General features: G+C 42.1%; 1 protein-coding gene across 11 annotated transcripts in view; it reads left to right on the top strand.

Annotated features, from left to right (window-relative positions):
• Positions 1-14,280, top strand: part of ANK1 (ankyrin 1) — a 349,200-nt gene that overhangs the window by 254,630 nt on the left and 80,290 nt on the right. For all 11 annotated transcript variants that reach the window (XM_056813585.1, XM_056813579.1, XM_056813576.1 and 8 more), the window contains 9 exons: positions 1,725-1,823; positions 2,128-2,226; positions 4,627-4,824; positions 6,522-6,620; positions 7,832-7,930; positions 9,228-9,326; positions 10,835-11,032; positions 12,775-12,873; positions 13,876-13,974. In XM_056813585.1, coding sequence (XP_056669563.1) covers positions 1,725-1,823; positions 2,128-2,226; positions 4,627-4,824; positions 6,522-6,620; positions 7,832-7,930; positions 9,228-9,326; positions 10,835-11,032; positions 12,775-12,873; positions 13,876-13,974 — 1,089 coding nt within the window. The remainder of the gene's footprint in view (positions 1-1,724; positions 1,824-2,127; positions 2,227-4,626; positions 4,825-6,521; positions 6,621-7,831; positions 7,931-9,227; positions 9,327-10,834; positions 11,033-12,774; positions 12,874-13,875; positions 13,975-14,280) is intronic.

Below are 14,280 nucleotides of genomic sequence, written 5' to 3'. Positions count from 1 at the left end.
AAGGATTAATTTAGGAACTGTGTGAAGGATAGATTGGAGAGGGGACAGACTAGAAGCTGGAATACTAACCAGGAAGCTATCTTCATCATCGAGCACATCTCTGGTCCCTGCTGAAGTCATTTTCATCCTTTCTGGCAAGTTCTCTAGGCTTTAACCCTTTGATTTCCACTGGCTTTGTTGGGTGATACTCAGTCACATTCTCCCTGTGACATAGTGGCATACACAACTGAGTTTCTTTTTATCATTCATTTTTTTCATTCCAGTTCAGCAAACATTTAGAGTGTGTAATATCATGCAAAGAGCATAGGACTAGACCCTGAGGGAAATGCAAAGTTCAGAGGAACCAAGATCCCTGCCTTGATGGAGCTTACCATCTGTCGAGGGACAGAACACACACAGACACAACTATAATACAGAATAATATGTAAAGACATTAGAGAACATGTAATATATAGGCTATAGAATATAATATAGAATTATATATATAACAAGTATTTATTATAGAATTAATAAGTAATTATGTGATATTTATATATTACTATATAAGTACATATGAGAATAATATATAAGTACATCAGCGAAGAAGAAAGGGCTGTGTGCGGTCTGAAACAGGAAGGTAGGATTAAGAGAGGCTTAATGAAGGTGCTGGCATGAGAGCTGATAGTCTCCATATAGAGCTTGGGGAGGTGGGAAGGGACAGGTCGTGTATAGGATATAGGGAAGAGTATAGTTTGGCAGAAGCCGAGAGGATGGCACTGAGGAGTAGGTGATTGATGCTGATATGGCTGTTTGTTCAGTGTCTGACTTTTTATGACCCCATTTAGGGTTTTCATGGCAAAGATACTAGAATGGTTTGCCATTTATTTCTCCAGTTCCCTTTATAGATGAGGAAACTGAGGCAAAATGGATTAAGTGACTTGTCCAGGGTCACATAGCTAGTAAGTGGCTGAGGCTGGATTTGAACTCAGAAAGATGAGTCTTCTTGACTCCAGGCTCAGCACTCTATCCATTGCATCACCTTGATACTTCTGGAATAGGTAATAGAAAAACTGAAAAGGGAGGGTGAACACAGATTGTGGCCATGAATGCCATGTAAAGAAGTCTCAACTTTGCTAGGTAGACCATATGGAGTCATTGAAGGTTTGTCAGAAGAGTAATATCAGAGGCAGCTAGGTTGCTCAATGGATAGAGGGAGGTCCTGAGTTCAAATTTGATCTCAGACACTACTTAGCTGTGTGATCCTGGGCAAGTCATCTACCCCAATACCTAGCCCTTACCATTTTTCTGTCTTAGAACAATATATGGCATTGATTCTAAGATGGAAGGTAAGGGTTTGGGGGGGGGAAGGAAGAGTGATATTACTAGATCTATGCAATAAGGATTTCTTGCAGCCCACTACCATGCCCCTGCTACAGACCAGAATTTGACTTAAAAAAAGAGAGAATTCTACTTCTAAGGAACAGTCATTGGAAGAAACTTCCAACCTCATTTTTTCCAGCCTTGGCTGCAGCTGAATTTAATGTGGATTAACATGGTTAAGTTTGCTGATTACATGATTTATAAATGTTTTAAACATTTTATTTAAAGGATGTTCGACTTCTGCATTAGATGCAAATTGAATCTGAGCTGCTGCCGCATGGCAGCATATCCCTGTTGAGGTCTCTGGGGCCGCAGGGTCTGTGTCTAACTATCTCCCTGACTCCTCTCTGGCTCATCCTTTCCAGAATGGCATAACTCCCCTGCACATTGCTTCTCGGAGGGGGAACGTGATCATGGTACGACTCCTGCTGGATCGAGGGGCTGAGATAGAAACCAGGACCAAGGTAGGTTGTCTTCTTGCTGCTCCTGCCAGTGAGCTGGCCTGTGGAAATGCCAGGGAGGGATTTTTGCACTCAAGGCAGATTCTCTGGGTGAGCAGTGGGTCCTCTTGGTGACCTAATTAATAATACACCAGAAAAGGCCAGCCAGTGTGTGGCCGGCCGGAGTGTGGATGAAGGCAAAGAGATAGCCCCTCTGGATTTGCTGGCACTTCACATTAATGAAAGTTGACCATAGGGATGCTCATTATTGTCTGGTTTGAGTGACTTCTGATAATTCAGGTGGGTTTTTTGTTTGTTTGTTTTAAAGGATGAATTGACTCCTCTCCACTGTGCAGCTAGAAATGGGCATGTGCGCATCTCAGAGCTCCTGCTGGACCACGGGGCACCCATCCAGGCCAAAACCAAGGTGTGTGCCTCCTTCATGTTGGAAGGACCTTTTCCAAGGTCAAAATCTGAAGGTTGTGCCCAGATTTTCTATCCCTGCACATTCAATTCAATAAATATTTATTTAGCATTTCCTATGTGCCAGACACTGTGCTAAGAACTGGGGATAAAGAAAGGGACAAAGGACTATAAATAATAACTAAGCTCCATATACCTTGTTTAGATTTACAAAAAGTTTCCTTTACAGAAATCCTAGGAAATTACAAGTATTCTTAGAATCACAGGTTTAGAACTTGAAAAGATGTTAAAGTCCATTGAGTCACCCTTTCTCATTTTACAGTTGAGGAGACGGAGGCATTGACAGCTTAAGGGACTTGTCCAGGGTTATATGAGAAGTATAAGTCTAGATTTGAACTTAGGACTCCAAGTTTAATGTCTTATACCCTACACCAGAAATGTCATATAGGCAGGTACTGGCCCACAACACACACCTGAATGTAGCCTGAATACAAATTAAAATGTAATTTAGAAATATTTAACAAAATAAATAAAATACAATAAGACATAGATAATGTTAATATGTGTTTTTAAAACCCTTACCTTCCATCTTAGACTCAATACTGTGTATTGGTTCTAAGGCAGAAGAGTACTAAGGGCTAGGCAATGGGGATTAAGTGACTTGTCCAGGGTCACACAGCTGGGCAGTGTCTGAGGCCAGATTTGAACTCAGGACCTCCAATGTCTAGGCCTGACTCTCAATCCTCTAAGCCACCCAGCTGCCCCCTAATATGTGGTTTTTAAAGGCAATATGCAGCCTACAGGGATCCTTATATGTAGTTTAGTTGCCTCTGTTTCTATTTGAGTTTGAATTCACTACTCTGGGCATCTAGGAGACACAGTGGATAGAGAGTCAAGCTTGGAATCAGGAAAGTTTGAGTTCAAATCTAGCTTCAGACATTTACTAGCTATATGGCCCTGGGCAAGTGTCCCTTAACCTTGTTTGCCTCAATTCTTCATTTGTAAAATGAGCTGGAAAAGAAAATGGCAAACCATTCCAATATCTTTGCCAAGAAAACCCCAAATAGGGTCACAAAGAGTCAGACATGACTGAACAACAACCACCACCAGTGCTAGACCATGCTCGCTCCCATAGATAACAAGAGGCAAAGCTGTGCTCTACAAAGAAAGCCCAGTGTTCTTTCCACCACCCCAGCCCACTTCATTTTTGTCTTTGAACCTTCTCCTTTAAGAACCTGCCGCCTACACCCATAGCCGTGTAGCTAGCTTGCTTCCTTGTTAAACTTATATAGACATGTTCTTCTCAAGATTCATAAACCCAAACAGATCTTGTATTGCTGGAACACATTAGCCCTGGAGTCAGAAAGACCCAAGTTCAAATCTGGCCTCAGATACTTTCTAGCTGTGTGACCCTGGGCAAGTCTTTATCTCCACCTTCCTCAGTTTCCTCACCTGTAAAATCAGATTAATAGTAGCATCTACCTTCCAGGGTTGTTATAAGGATCAAATTGAAATAATTATAAAATACTTAACACGGTGCCTGACACACAGTAGGTGCTTTATAAATGGTAATAGAAACAGTAGCAATAGCAGCAATTGTAGTAGTAGTAGCAGTAGTAGTATCAATAGGAGGAGGAGTATCAGCAGTAGTAGCGTTAATAGTAGTAGTAGTAGTAGCATCAATAGTAGCAGAAATAGGAAGAATAGTAGTAGAAGTAGCAAGAGGAGGAGGAGGAGGAGCAGTAGCAGTAGTAGTAGCAATAGCAGGAGGAATAATAGTAGCAGTAGTAGTAGCAATAGGAATAGTAGCAGTACCAATAGTAGCTGTAGCCGCAGCAGTAGTAGTAACAGTACTACTAGTAGTAACACAACAACAACAACAACAACAACCTGCCAGACTGAGACAGAAGATCTGGTTGCAAGTCCCAGCTAGGTTGCCGTACCACCTCTGTGACTTTGGCTGGGTCACTCTACCTCTCCAGCCTAAATTTCTTCATCTAAACAAAAAGGGCCTGGGATAGAGCCTCTCTGGAGTTGTTTGCAGCTCTGATGTTCTTTCATTCAGCCAATAAGCATTTATTGGGCATTTTCCCCTTGCATTGTATTACTACTAATAATACCTATCACGGAGTACATTAAGATGCTACGGAAACACTAGTGTTGATGATGATGACAATGATAGACATTAGAGATCATCTAGTCCAACACTCAATTTACAAAGAAACCAAGGCTGAAGGAGCTTGTCATTGGACTAACATCCCACAGATAATTGATGGCAAAGCCAGGAGTAGAGCCGGGATGTAGATAGCTGGGCTAGAGTAGAGGTCTTGCTTTGGTATGTTTGGAGGTAAAGTTGAAAAGGTCTTGAAGCTCCATGTTTTTTTTTTTTTCTCTCTTTACTCAGAATGGCTTGTCCCCTATCCACATGGCAGCTCAGGGAGACCATTTAGACTGTGTGCGGCTTCTGCTCCAATACAATGCAGAAATAGATGACATCACCCTGGACCACCTCACGCCTCTCCACGTAGCGGCCCACTGTGGCCACCATAGAGTGGCCAAGGTGCTTTTGGACAAAGGGGCCAAACCCAACTCCAGAGCCCTGGTGAGTAGAAGGATTATGGAAAAGGGTGAGGGCTAAGGGAGTTTTTGTCCTTTAAAATGTCCATGGCATTTAAGGTCTTGGTGTAAGTTTGGGGACATTTGAAAGGACTCTGACAATTGGGAACTGTGTTGCCCTCCTCCTCGAGTTCCAAAGACCCCAAATGTCTTACATCATTGTCCTAGCCTGGATCAATATCAGAGAATGAAATGCTCCTCATTCAGGGTGAAGTTTTCAGCCAGACTGGCCTAAAACCCTTCACATTGGTTCTCAGTTCACATGGGGAAGCCCCCTCCCAGGGTGAGCTATAATCAGAGAACAGAAACATTTCCAGGCTCTTTCTGTGGTTTCTGACTCTCTGGGGATGTGCCTAGGCTAAATGTTTGCTCTTTTCAAAGGGACTCACAGCTCTCAGAACTCCTGGATACTAGAAGGAAGTCCAGATCTAAAGCATAGCTTTCCTCCCCCTTTTCAGGGGTTCCTCAAATTATTTGGGGGTCCTCCATTATGTGATTGGGAGTCTCTCTACAGCATGGACCTATGCCAAAACCCTTCCATTTATACAACTTCTCAAATTGGATGTGGGAGATACATAATCTGGTTTATGAAAGGATTCTTTGCTATACAGAAAAATTTAGCAAGGGGTTCCTTAAAAGAACATGTTCCCAGCTGGGGGCACATGCTTGTAATCAGTGGTGTGCTGACAAATATTTAACATCCAGTTCTCTTGGGGAGTATGTGGAATGTATGTGTAACACACTTCTTCCGTCCTAGAATCAATACTATGTATTTGTTCTAAAGCAGAAAAGTGGTAAGGGCTGGGCAATGGGCGTTAAGTGACTATGACAATGGGGGTCATACAGCTAAGAAATGTTAGATTTGAATTCAGAACCTCCTATTTCCAGACCTGGTTCTCTATCTACTAAGCCACCTAGCTGCCCCTCTCATCACACACTTCTAAATTTAATCTGCATTATTGACATTTTTCTCATCATTTTATTAAGTCTGTATGATCAAAGACCAATAAATCATGTCACAATTTGAAGTACAGACCAATTTCTGAGGTACAAATCCTCACACTGAAAATTTAACAATCATCTTTCACATGAATTTGAGCTAGCTCCAGCATACCCCTGTCTACTGTAATCCTTGCTGCTGGGGAGGATGAGGTTGGTGGATCACTTGAGCTCAGGAGTTCAGAGCTTCAGTATGTCAAGAGCTAATCAGATGTCGACACTAAGTCCAACCCCAATTAGATGAGCCCCCAGGAATAAAGTGCCACCAGGCTAACTAAAAAGGGATGAGCTGGTTCAAGTCAGAAAAACAGAACTGATGAACTTCTTTTATCAATCAGTATGGGGCTCCTGTCCATGAATGACCCTACTGTCAACTTGGGTGAGATAAGGAAACCCAGCCTAGAAAGCACCCCCCCCATCTCAATCTCCTCTGGTATAGCAAACATATGATTAAATTAACAAAAGCACTTTGTGGCTACAGATTATGATTATCATTCTAACTAGTTGAGAAGCATTTTGGTGCATAAAGGGAGGCCTACCTGTATGCCACATGATTTCCATCTATTTGCATTTCATACGTGGAAATTTTCTATGAAAGACTGCGAAGGCTGCAGTCTAGACACAAGGTGACATTCTGTGTTTTTGAATCGGTGTGTGGGCATCTCCTGTCTGACTGTGTTGTAGAACGGCTTCACGCCCTTACACATTGCCTGTAAGAAGAATCACATCCGCGTGATGGAGTTGCTGCTGAAGACAGGAGCTTCCATAGATGCCGTCACAGAGGTAGGACATTTGCCTTTCAGCCATCAGAGCCCAGTGAGACTCTAAAGGACTTTCCAGCAGGTGATGGCATTCTTTTCTTGGAGATTTTTATAGCTCTTTCCCCAGATGAAGCCCACAACCCAGAAATTCAGGGACATAGATGTTATCAGGCAGACCAGTCCATGAGAGATTCCCATTGATGTGGGTCATTCCAGTGGATACATCTCTCTGCTGATGGGATGAAGCATGTCCCATCAAGGCCTTTCCCATATCTTCCATAAAGTGTTCACAGTTCTCTTCCAGGCACTCGGGCTGTTAGCTTGAGTGTTCTGTTGGTATTTCAGCCAAATTGTGGATGGTTCATTCTCCTAGTTTATTATCACATCCAGGCACAGAAAGTCATTGGGAGTAAGCCGTAGTGTCTCTCTCCAAGGACAAGTCCCTCTGGAAACTGATCTTGTCCTATAACCAATGCTTCCCCATCAGCCTGGTTGTCCTTCTAATCCTACTTAAAAGAAGATGAAGTATCCTTTATGCAAAGGACAAGCTGGGCAAACTACTTAACCTCTGTTTACCTTAGTTTCCTCTTCTTAAAATGGGAATAATAATAGCACCTGCCTCCCTGAGCATAAAATGTGGTGTTAGTTGTAAAAATGCTTAGTAGTGTTCCTTGGCATATAGTAAGTGCTATAAAAATGTTTTGTTGTTGTTTTGTCAATAAGTCATGTGATCCCATTTCAGCTTTTCTTGGAAAAGATATTGGAATGGTTTGCCATTTCCTTTTCTAGCTCATTTTATATATGAGGAAACTAAGACAAATAGCTCATTTTACAGATAAGGAAACTGAGGCAATCAGAATCAAGTGACTTGTCCAGGGCATATGGCTATTAAGTGTTTGAGGCCAAAATCAAACTCAGGTGGTCCTGACTCCAGGGCCATTATTCTATCTACTGCACCACCTAGCAGCCCATATAAATGTTACTTATTATTATTGTTATTATTACACTTCTGCTATATAGAAGCTACCAGACCACCCCATTTCATACTCTACTGTCTCCTATGAGGCATCAAGGCATAAAAATGCAAATTAAACACATATCCAAGAAACAGGGACCATCTCCCCCAGCCTCAAAAGCCACCACCATAGGTTATATAAAGTATGTATTCTCTCCACTTGGCATTTGCCCAACTAAACAATGAACTTGTTCTTCCATTTATTTTCTTTGTTGCAGTCTGGACTGACCCCACTACATGTAGCATCCTTCATGGGGCACCTTCCCATCGTGAAGAATCTTCTGCAGCGGGGAGCATCACCTAATGTCTCCAATGTGGTAAGGTCTAGAGCTTGTTATCTTAGCATCCAGAGTCAAGGGAAGACCTTTAATTAGCTTTGTGAGATCATGTCTCTTGGGATATGGGGATGATTCCTAGAACAGTAGCAACTTCAGACTGGAGCATGATACCCTTTATATACTGACTTCCCTTCAAATTAGGTATCCAGCAAGATCCTCTGAACGTCAGAGGTGTGCAGAAATATAAATGCAATGATGAGGGCAGTGCCAGTCTTTTGTTCTGGAGAGCAGCTTGGGAATGTCCTATGTAGGTTACTGTAGTACACTTTCAAAGTATATTTAAAGTAAGCTGTACATTTTAAAGATTTCTGGTTTCATACACAATTCCTCTTTTTTCTTATAATGAAATGTTCCTGTTTGTTAATGTTTAATCATAAACAAAATTTAAGAAATCATTTAAAGGAAAAACAAAATCCATTTACTTATACTTTTTAGTATATCTAAAATATAGATATATCTAAGTCCAGAACTGAATTTCCTTCAGTCAAATGGCAGAGAAACTGAGTTGGAGGTGGAGTGACAAAAGATAATTAACATGGCTAGTGGTCACCATGAACTCACTCTACCTTAGCTAATTCCTTGTGCAACGCAAATCATCATAAATTGATACCCCAAGTTCCTCCATTCCTCTTGCTCTTCTGTCTTGGTCCACCATGGCTTAAGTCCTATTGCTTCCAAACTCAGAACATGTTTTCCTACCCAGCCATCTTGTGCATATGTATCATATCCTTGTTGGCAAACCTATGGCATGTGTGCCGGATGAGGCTGCCCCTTCCCCCTCTCCAGGTGCACCTGAGGATATTTCTCACATGACCCACCCCTCTGCCTAGCAGTCCAATGGGAGCACTTCCTCCCTCCCCTGTCTGGGGTAAGGCAGAGGTGGGGCAGGGGGAGAGGGGGAGGCTCACAGGTGGTGTGAGGGTTGCAGTTTGGGCACTCTGTCTCTAAAAGGCTTGCCCTCACTGTATTACCATCTAACTGGTCTCTATAACTCTGTAACAGGGCATAATGTTTGACTCCATGTCCATGAGCTTCTTAACCCTCATTGATCTTTTCATGACTGTCTGTCCCCAGCCTTGTCCACAGTATTCTGGGTAAGGGGACACATCAATTTCCTCACGAGGCTTCTCAGAATAGAAGAGGTGTCTGCTGGAATAACTCCACTGTTTAAGAATAAGGTCCCCAAGATACAATAAGGAAGATCTTGAGAGCTCACTATGTATCATTGTGGGAATGAACCACCCACAAATATTTACGAAATATTTTTGCTATACAGAAAGTGGAGACACCACTGCATATGGCAGCCAGAGCTGGACACACAGAAGTAGCCAAATATTTACTCCAGAACAAAGCCAAAGTTAATGCCAAGGCCAAGGTGAGTTCAGAAGGAAAAAAAGGGAGGTGGGTAGTTGAAGAAATATGGAGGGTCCATTTCAGTGAATTGCATTTCTTCCTAAGACTATACACAACAGCAGTTATCTGCAACAGAAAGCTTATCTATCACTCTAACTCAAATTGTGTAAAGACATTGAGAGATCAACTTTGTGAGCAACTCTTGGGAGCTCCTAGTGTTTAGAACTGGAAGGGATCTTAGAGATCATCTAGTCTAATCTTCTCATTTCACAGAAGAGGCAATCAAGGAGTGTTAGAGAAAGAGCCAGAGATAGAGCTCTTCCTCCATCAGACTCGGGTTTTATTGATAGCCCTTAATCAAGGGATGGATTTGGATTTGTGATTTCATTGTTCGAGGGAACTCCCAGATGAGTGAACTTCCTCACCAATGGAAGTAGGCACTTTTTTCCCAACTTAAATTCTTAGCAAGTTGCCTAGAACAGTTATCAAATTAATGCAAACACCAGCATGCAGCAAAATTCTCAACCATATTAAAATGTAATGGGAAAGGGGGCAGCTAGGTAACTCAGTGGATTGAGAGCCAGGCTTAGAGACAGGAGATTCTGGGTTCAAATCTGTGTGCTTCCTAGCAGTGTGACACAGGGCAAATCACTGAACTTCCATTGCCTAACCGTTAATGCTCTTCTGCCTTGGAACTAATACACAGTATTGTCAGACAGAAGGTAAGAAGTTTTTTAAATTGGGAAATATGCAAAATAAATAAAAAATGTAACAAAGCATAGATGATGTTAATTTGTAGTTTCTTAAGTGACCATTTCTCTTTGAGTTTAACACTGCTAGTCTAGACTACTTAGAAGTAAAATAACTTGCCTAGTATCACAGAATCAGTACAAGTCAGAGGCAAAACTTAAATCAGATCTTTCTGGCTTCCCCCTTGCCACAAAAACTATAAATTCTAAGGGGTCAAAAGGAAAGGGGTGACTTCCAGAAATACAAAGAGTGGTAGCTTTCTGCAAATAGGTTCTCAGTATAATGAGAACATATATCATTTGATTGAGAATGACTAGCCCTTGCTTTGAAGTAAATGCTCCAGACTTGAGCGAGTCATAGAATAACTGAGAGACTTGCCCAATCGATTAAGGCCAGGGTTCGATTTTCAGCCTGTTGGTGGCAGAAGTCTGGCTCTGTGAGGACTGTGACCCTTGGAAGTGTGCTATTGGAGTAGTGAATCCAGGCTGAGTAACTCAAAGATACCTGGGACTGAACAAACCCCATTAACACTAGATACTGATAGAAAAATGATAGAGATAGAATGATAAATAGAAAGATGATAGATTGACAGAAAGAGAAAGGAAGAAAAGAGGGAGGAAAGAAAGAAAAGAAGATAGGTAGATATCCAGAATGAATGCCCCAAAGGAAGAATGAAATTACACAGAATACCTCTCTTTTCTCTTTCTTCATGCCCCTGATGGAGTCTGCCTGGCATCTAAAGCACCTGTCTCTTCACCTATTTATTTTCTCCCCATTTAGGATGACCAGACCCCACTTCACTGTGCAGCTCGTATCGGCCATACGAATATGGTGAAACTTCTCCTGGAAAATAATGCCAACCCCAACCTTGCCACGACTGCAGGACACACCCCTTTGCACATCACAGCACGAGAGGGCCATGTGGAAACAGCCTTGGCCCTACTAGAAAAGGAAGCTTCTCAGGCTTGCATGACCAAGGTATTTATCTCTTTCTCTGAGAAACAAATAGGCAAGTGGGTAGCTGGGCTGACTGTGTGGGAGGGGGATCCCTGCCTAGTCATCTCTGCTGTCTTGGTGATCCTGAGAGCAGCTGGGGAAAATTGGCATCCTCAGGCATGGCAGCCCTAGGAGCTGAGAGCTAGAAAGGGATGACATAAGGCATCTAGTCCAGTCCCTACATGAAGTGTAAATCCCATCTACACATTCTTGAAGGTTCATCCAGCCTCGGCTTAAACACCTCCAATGATGGGAGACTCGACTACCTTGGGAGATGACCTACTCATTTACTAATTGTTGGGAAGTGTTTCCTTATGCCAAGCACCAAATCTGCCTTCCTGAGCCTTTTACCTATTAGTCTTGGTTCTGTCCTTTAGAGCCAAGTAAAACATGTCTGAGTGCTCTTCCAAATTATAGCCTTTCAAGCATTTAAAGACAGTTATTGGGCCCCATATATGTCATATCTTCAGGCTAAACAAGCACTTCTCCATTTCTTTAGCCAGTCTTCATCATTTTATTCATTGACTCACTTAGTCAATCAATACACATTTATTAATTAAGCACTTGCTATGTGCTAAACTTGCTGCTAGGCACTAGAAATTCAATGAAAATGTGAAAAAGGAAAACAGAAAAATGCCTTCAAGTAACTTACGTACTAATTGGAAAGACAAGTATACTTTGCTCTGGACATGCTCCAGTTTGTCAACTGAATGGGTATCGTCCTTTTCCAGAATGGTACAATAGAATTAATCAATACATCATTCAGCAGGGAATTATTGGCCATGTACTCAGTGCACAGCATTATGCTAGGTTCTAAGGAAAATATAAAGGAGGCACAAAACATAATCTTATTCCAAAGCAGCCTGTTTGTTGGATTAGGGATGGGAGGGAGACCCATATTCACAGGAAAAGTTAAATAACCTTGCCAGGCATCATGTGATGAATATAATAAGTGATGAATCAATGGCATGGTTAATAGGATTTGCAGGAAGCCTGGTGATCTTCTACCTGCTTTTGATCCCATCTCAAAGGTAGCAATTGGCAGTTCCTCTAACTTCTTTATTAGCTAGCTCTTTCTCTGTGCTCTAAGAACCTGAGGTATCTAGTTATTATTACTTATTTTTAACATTCATTTCTTAAAATTTTTGAGTTCTAAATTTTCTCCCTCAATCTTGCTCCTCTCCCACCCATTGATAAAGTAAACAATATGATATTAATTAGACATGTGCAGTCATGCAAAATGTATTTCCATATTTACCAAGTTGCAAAAAAAAAAAACCCAAAACATAAAGAAAGTTTAAAAAGCTATGTTTCGATCTGTATTTAGAGTTCATTAATTCTCTCTCTGGTGGTAGATAGCATTTTTCATTTTGGGTCCTTTGGAATTGTCTTGGATCAGAAAAGCTGAGTCTTTCACAGTTGACCATTGTTACAATATTGCTATTGCTCTATACAATGTTCTCCTGGTTGTGCTCATTTCACTTCGTATCAGTTCATAAAAGTTTTCCCAGGCTTTTCTGAAATCATCCTGCTCATCATTTCTAATAGCACAATCATACGCCATCATAATCATGTACTACAACTTATTCAGCCATTCTCCAATTGATGGGCTTTGGGGTGCCTAGTTTTGTAGAGCATCTGGCCTTCCTTTCTCCAATCCCTTGTGTTCTCCCAAAATGTTGCTCCATCCCCGTGGGATTCTGATGTTCTTTGTTTCTCCTCAGAAAGGATTTACCCCTCTCCATGTTGCTGCTAAATATGGAAAGGTAAATGTGGCTGAGTTGCTGCTGGAGAGGGACGCCCATCCAAACGCAGCTGGAAAAGTGAGTTTGAATTTCACAAGGTCCCTCCCTTTTCCAAGTCACATTCTTTGGCATATTCCAAGAATATGTTAAATTTAAAATATACCTCCTATCTCTATCTCCACCTCCATTCCCCTCATTGGATACTCTATAGTTGGGATCAGAAGAGACAGGGGGTGGGGGTGGCACAGCTGGGTAGCTCAATGGATTGAAAGCCATCCCTGGAGATGGGAGGTCCCAGGTTCAAATCTGGCCTCAGACACTTCCCAGCTTTGTGATCCTGGGCAAGTCACTTAACCCCCATTGCCTAGCCCTTACCACTCTTCTGCCTTAGAACCAACATACAGTATTGATTCCAAGACAGAAGGTAAGGGTTTAAAAAAAGAAGAAGAAAAGACCTTAGCCAAGTCTATTCTACCTCCTCCATTTTACAGATGGGCAAACTAAGGCCTGGACAAGGAAATTGACTTGCCCATGGTCACACAGTTAGTAAGTGGCAAAGCCAAGATCAGAATCCCAATCTGATGCCAAATCAATCGGAGGGCATTGTGAATCAGGGCTCTGCATTTTGGCACACAACTCCCACTTAGCATTGCCAGTTGGACAGTGACAGGGAGAGACAGTTGGTGGGTGAGAAATACAAAGCTCAACAACAGACAGAAGGAGACCTGAGCCTCTTGCGCAGAAAAGCAGCCCAGAATCCCCTCAGCCCCACCACTGTTTTCTCTATTATGTAATCAAGAGTAGGATGGTTCCCCACCCCCTGCCCCCAACTCCCAGTACAAATTACATTCATAGATATTCTTGGCTTCATTTCCTCTTCAGAGCTACCCTGGGTGTTCATTTTACCTTGGTTTTGCTTCAGATTAATCTGTTTGGCAGTGAATAAGAAAGGAGGAAGAGGGAGCCTATAGTGTGAGTTTTCCCTGTTCAGGGCAACTTTCACCTTAACTGTAGGAATCCCCAGTAGAAAATGAGCTAGTGGGTGGTGTGACTTTTTGTTGTTTGTTTTCCCCTCTGCAGAATGGCCTCACCCCTCTCCATGTTGCCGTCCATCACAATAATCTGGAGATTGTGAAACTTCTACTCCCTCGAGGAGGCTCTCCACACAGCCCTGCTTGGGTAAGATCCCTCCCTGCCTTTCTTCCTGCCTGGCAGCATGCCCATTCCTAACTCCCAGGGAGCAGGACATCTGCTGGTCTTACTGAGAGAGGGCAATGTAGGCAGCAGTTGGAAGGCTTGAGAACCTTGAGTCTTTTTAATTTCAGGATTTAAAAATCTTCAGTATGATTGATACTGTTCTTTAAGAATGAGTAGAAAAGAGGCTTTTCAACAACAGATTTCCATGTGCCATACAGATAAAACTCAGTTTCTATAACAAATATTTTCCTTTAAAAAAATTGGTAAGCCAAAGTTTTGCACATGGAA

This window comes from Monodelphis domestica, chromosome 1 (genome assembly GCF_027887165.1).
Source record: "Monodelphis domestica isolate mMonDom1 chromosome 1, mMonDom1.pri, whole genome shotgun sequence".
Lineage (NCBI taxonomy): Eukaryota > Metazoa > Chordata > Mammalia > Didelphimorphia > Didelphidae > Monodelphis > Monodelphis domestica.
Note: the sequence above shows the minus strand (reverse complement) of the source record. Positions and strands in the feature narration are given on the sequence as shown.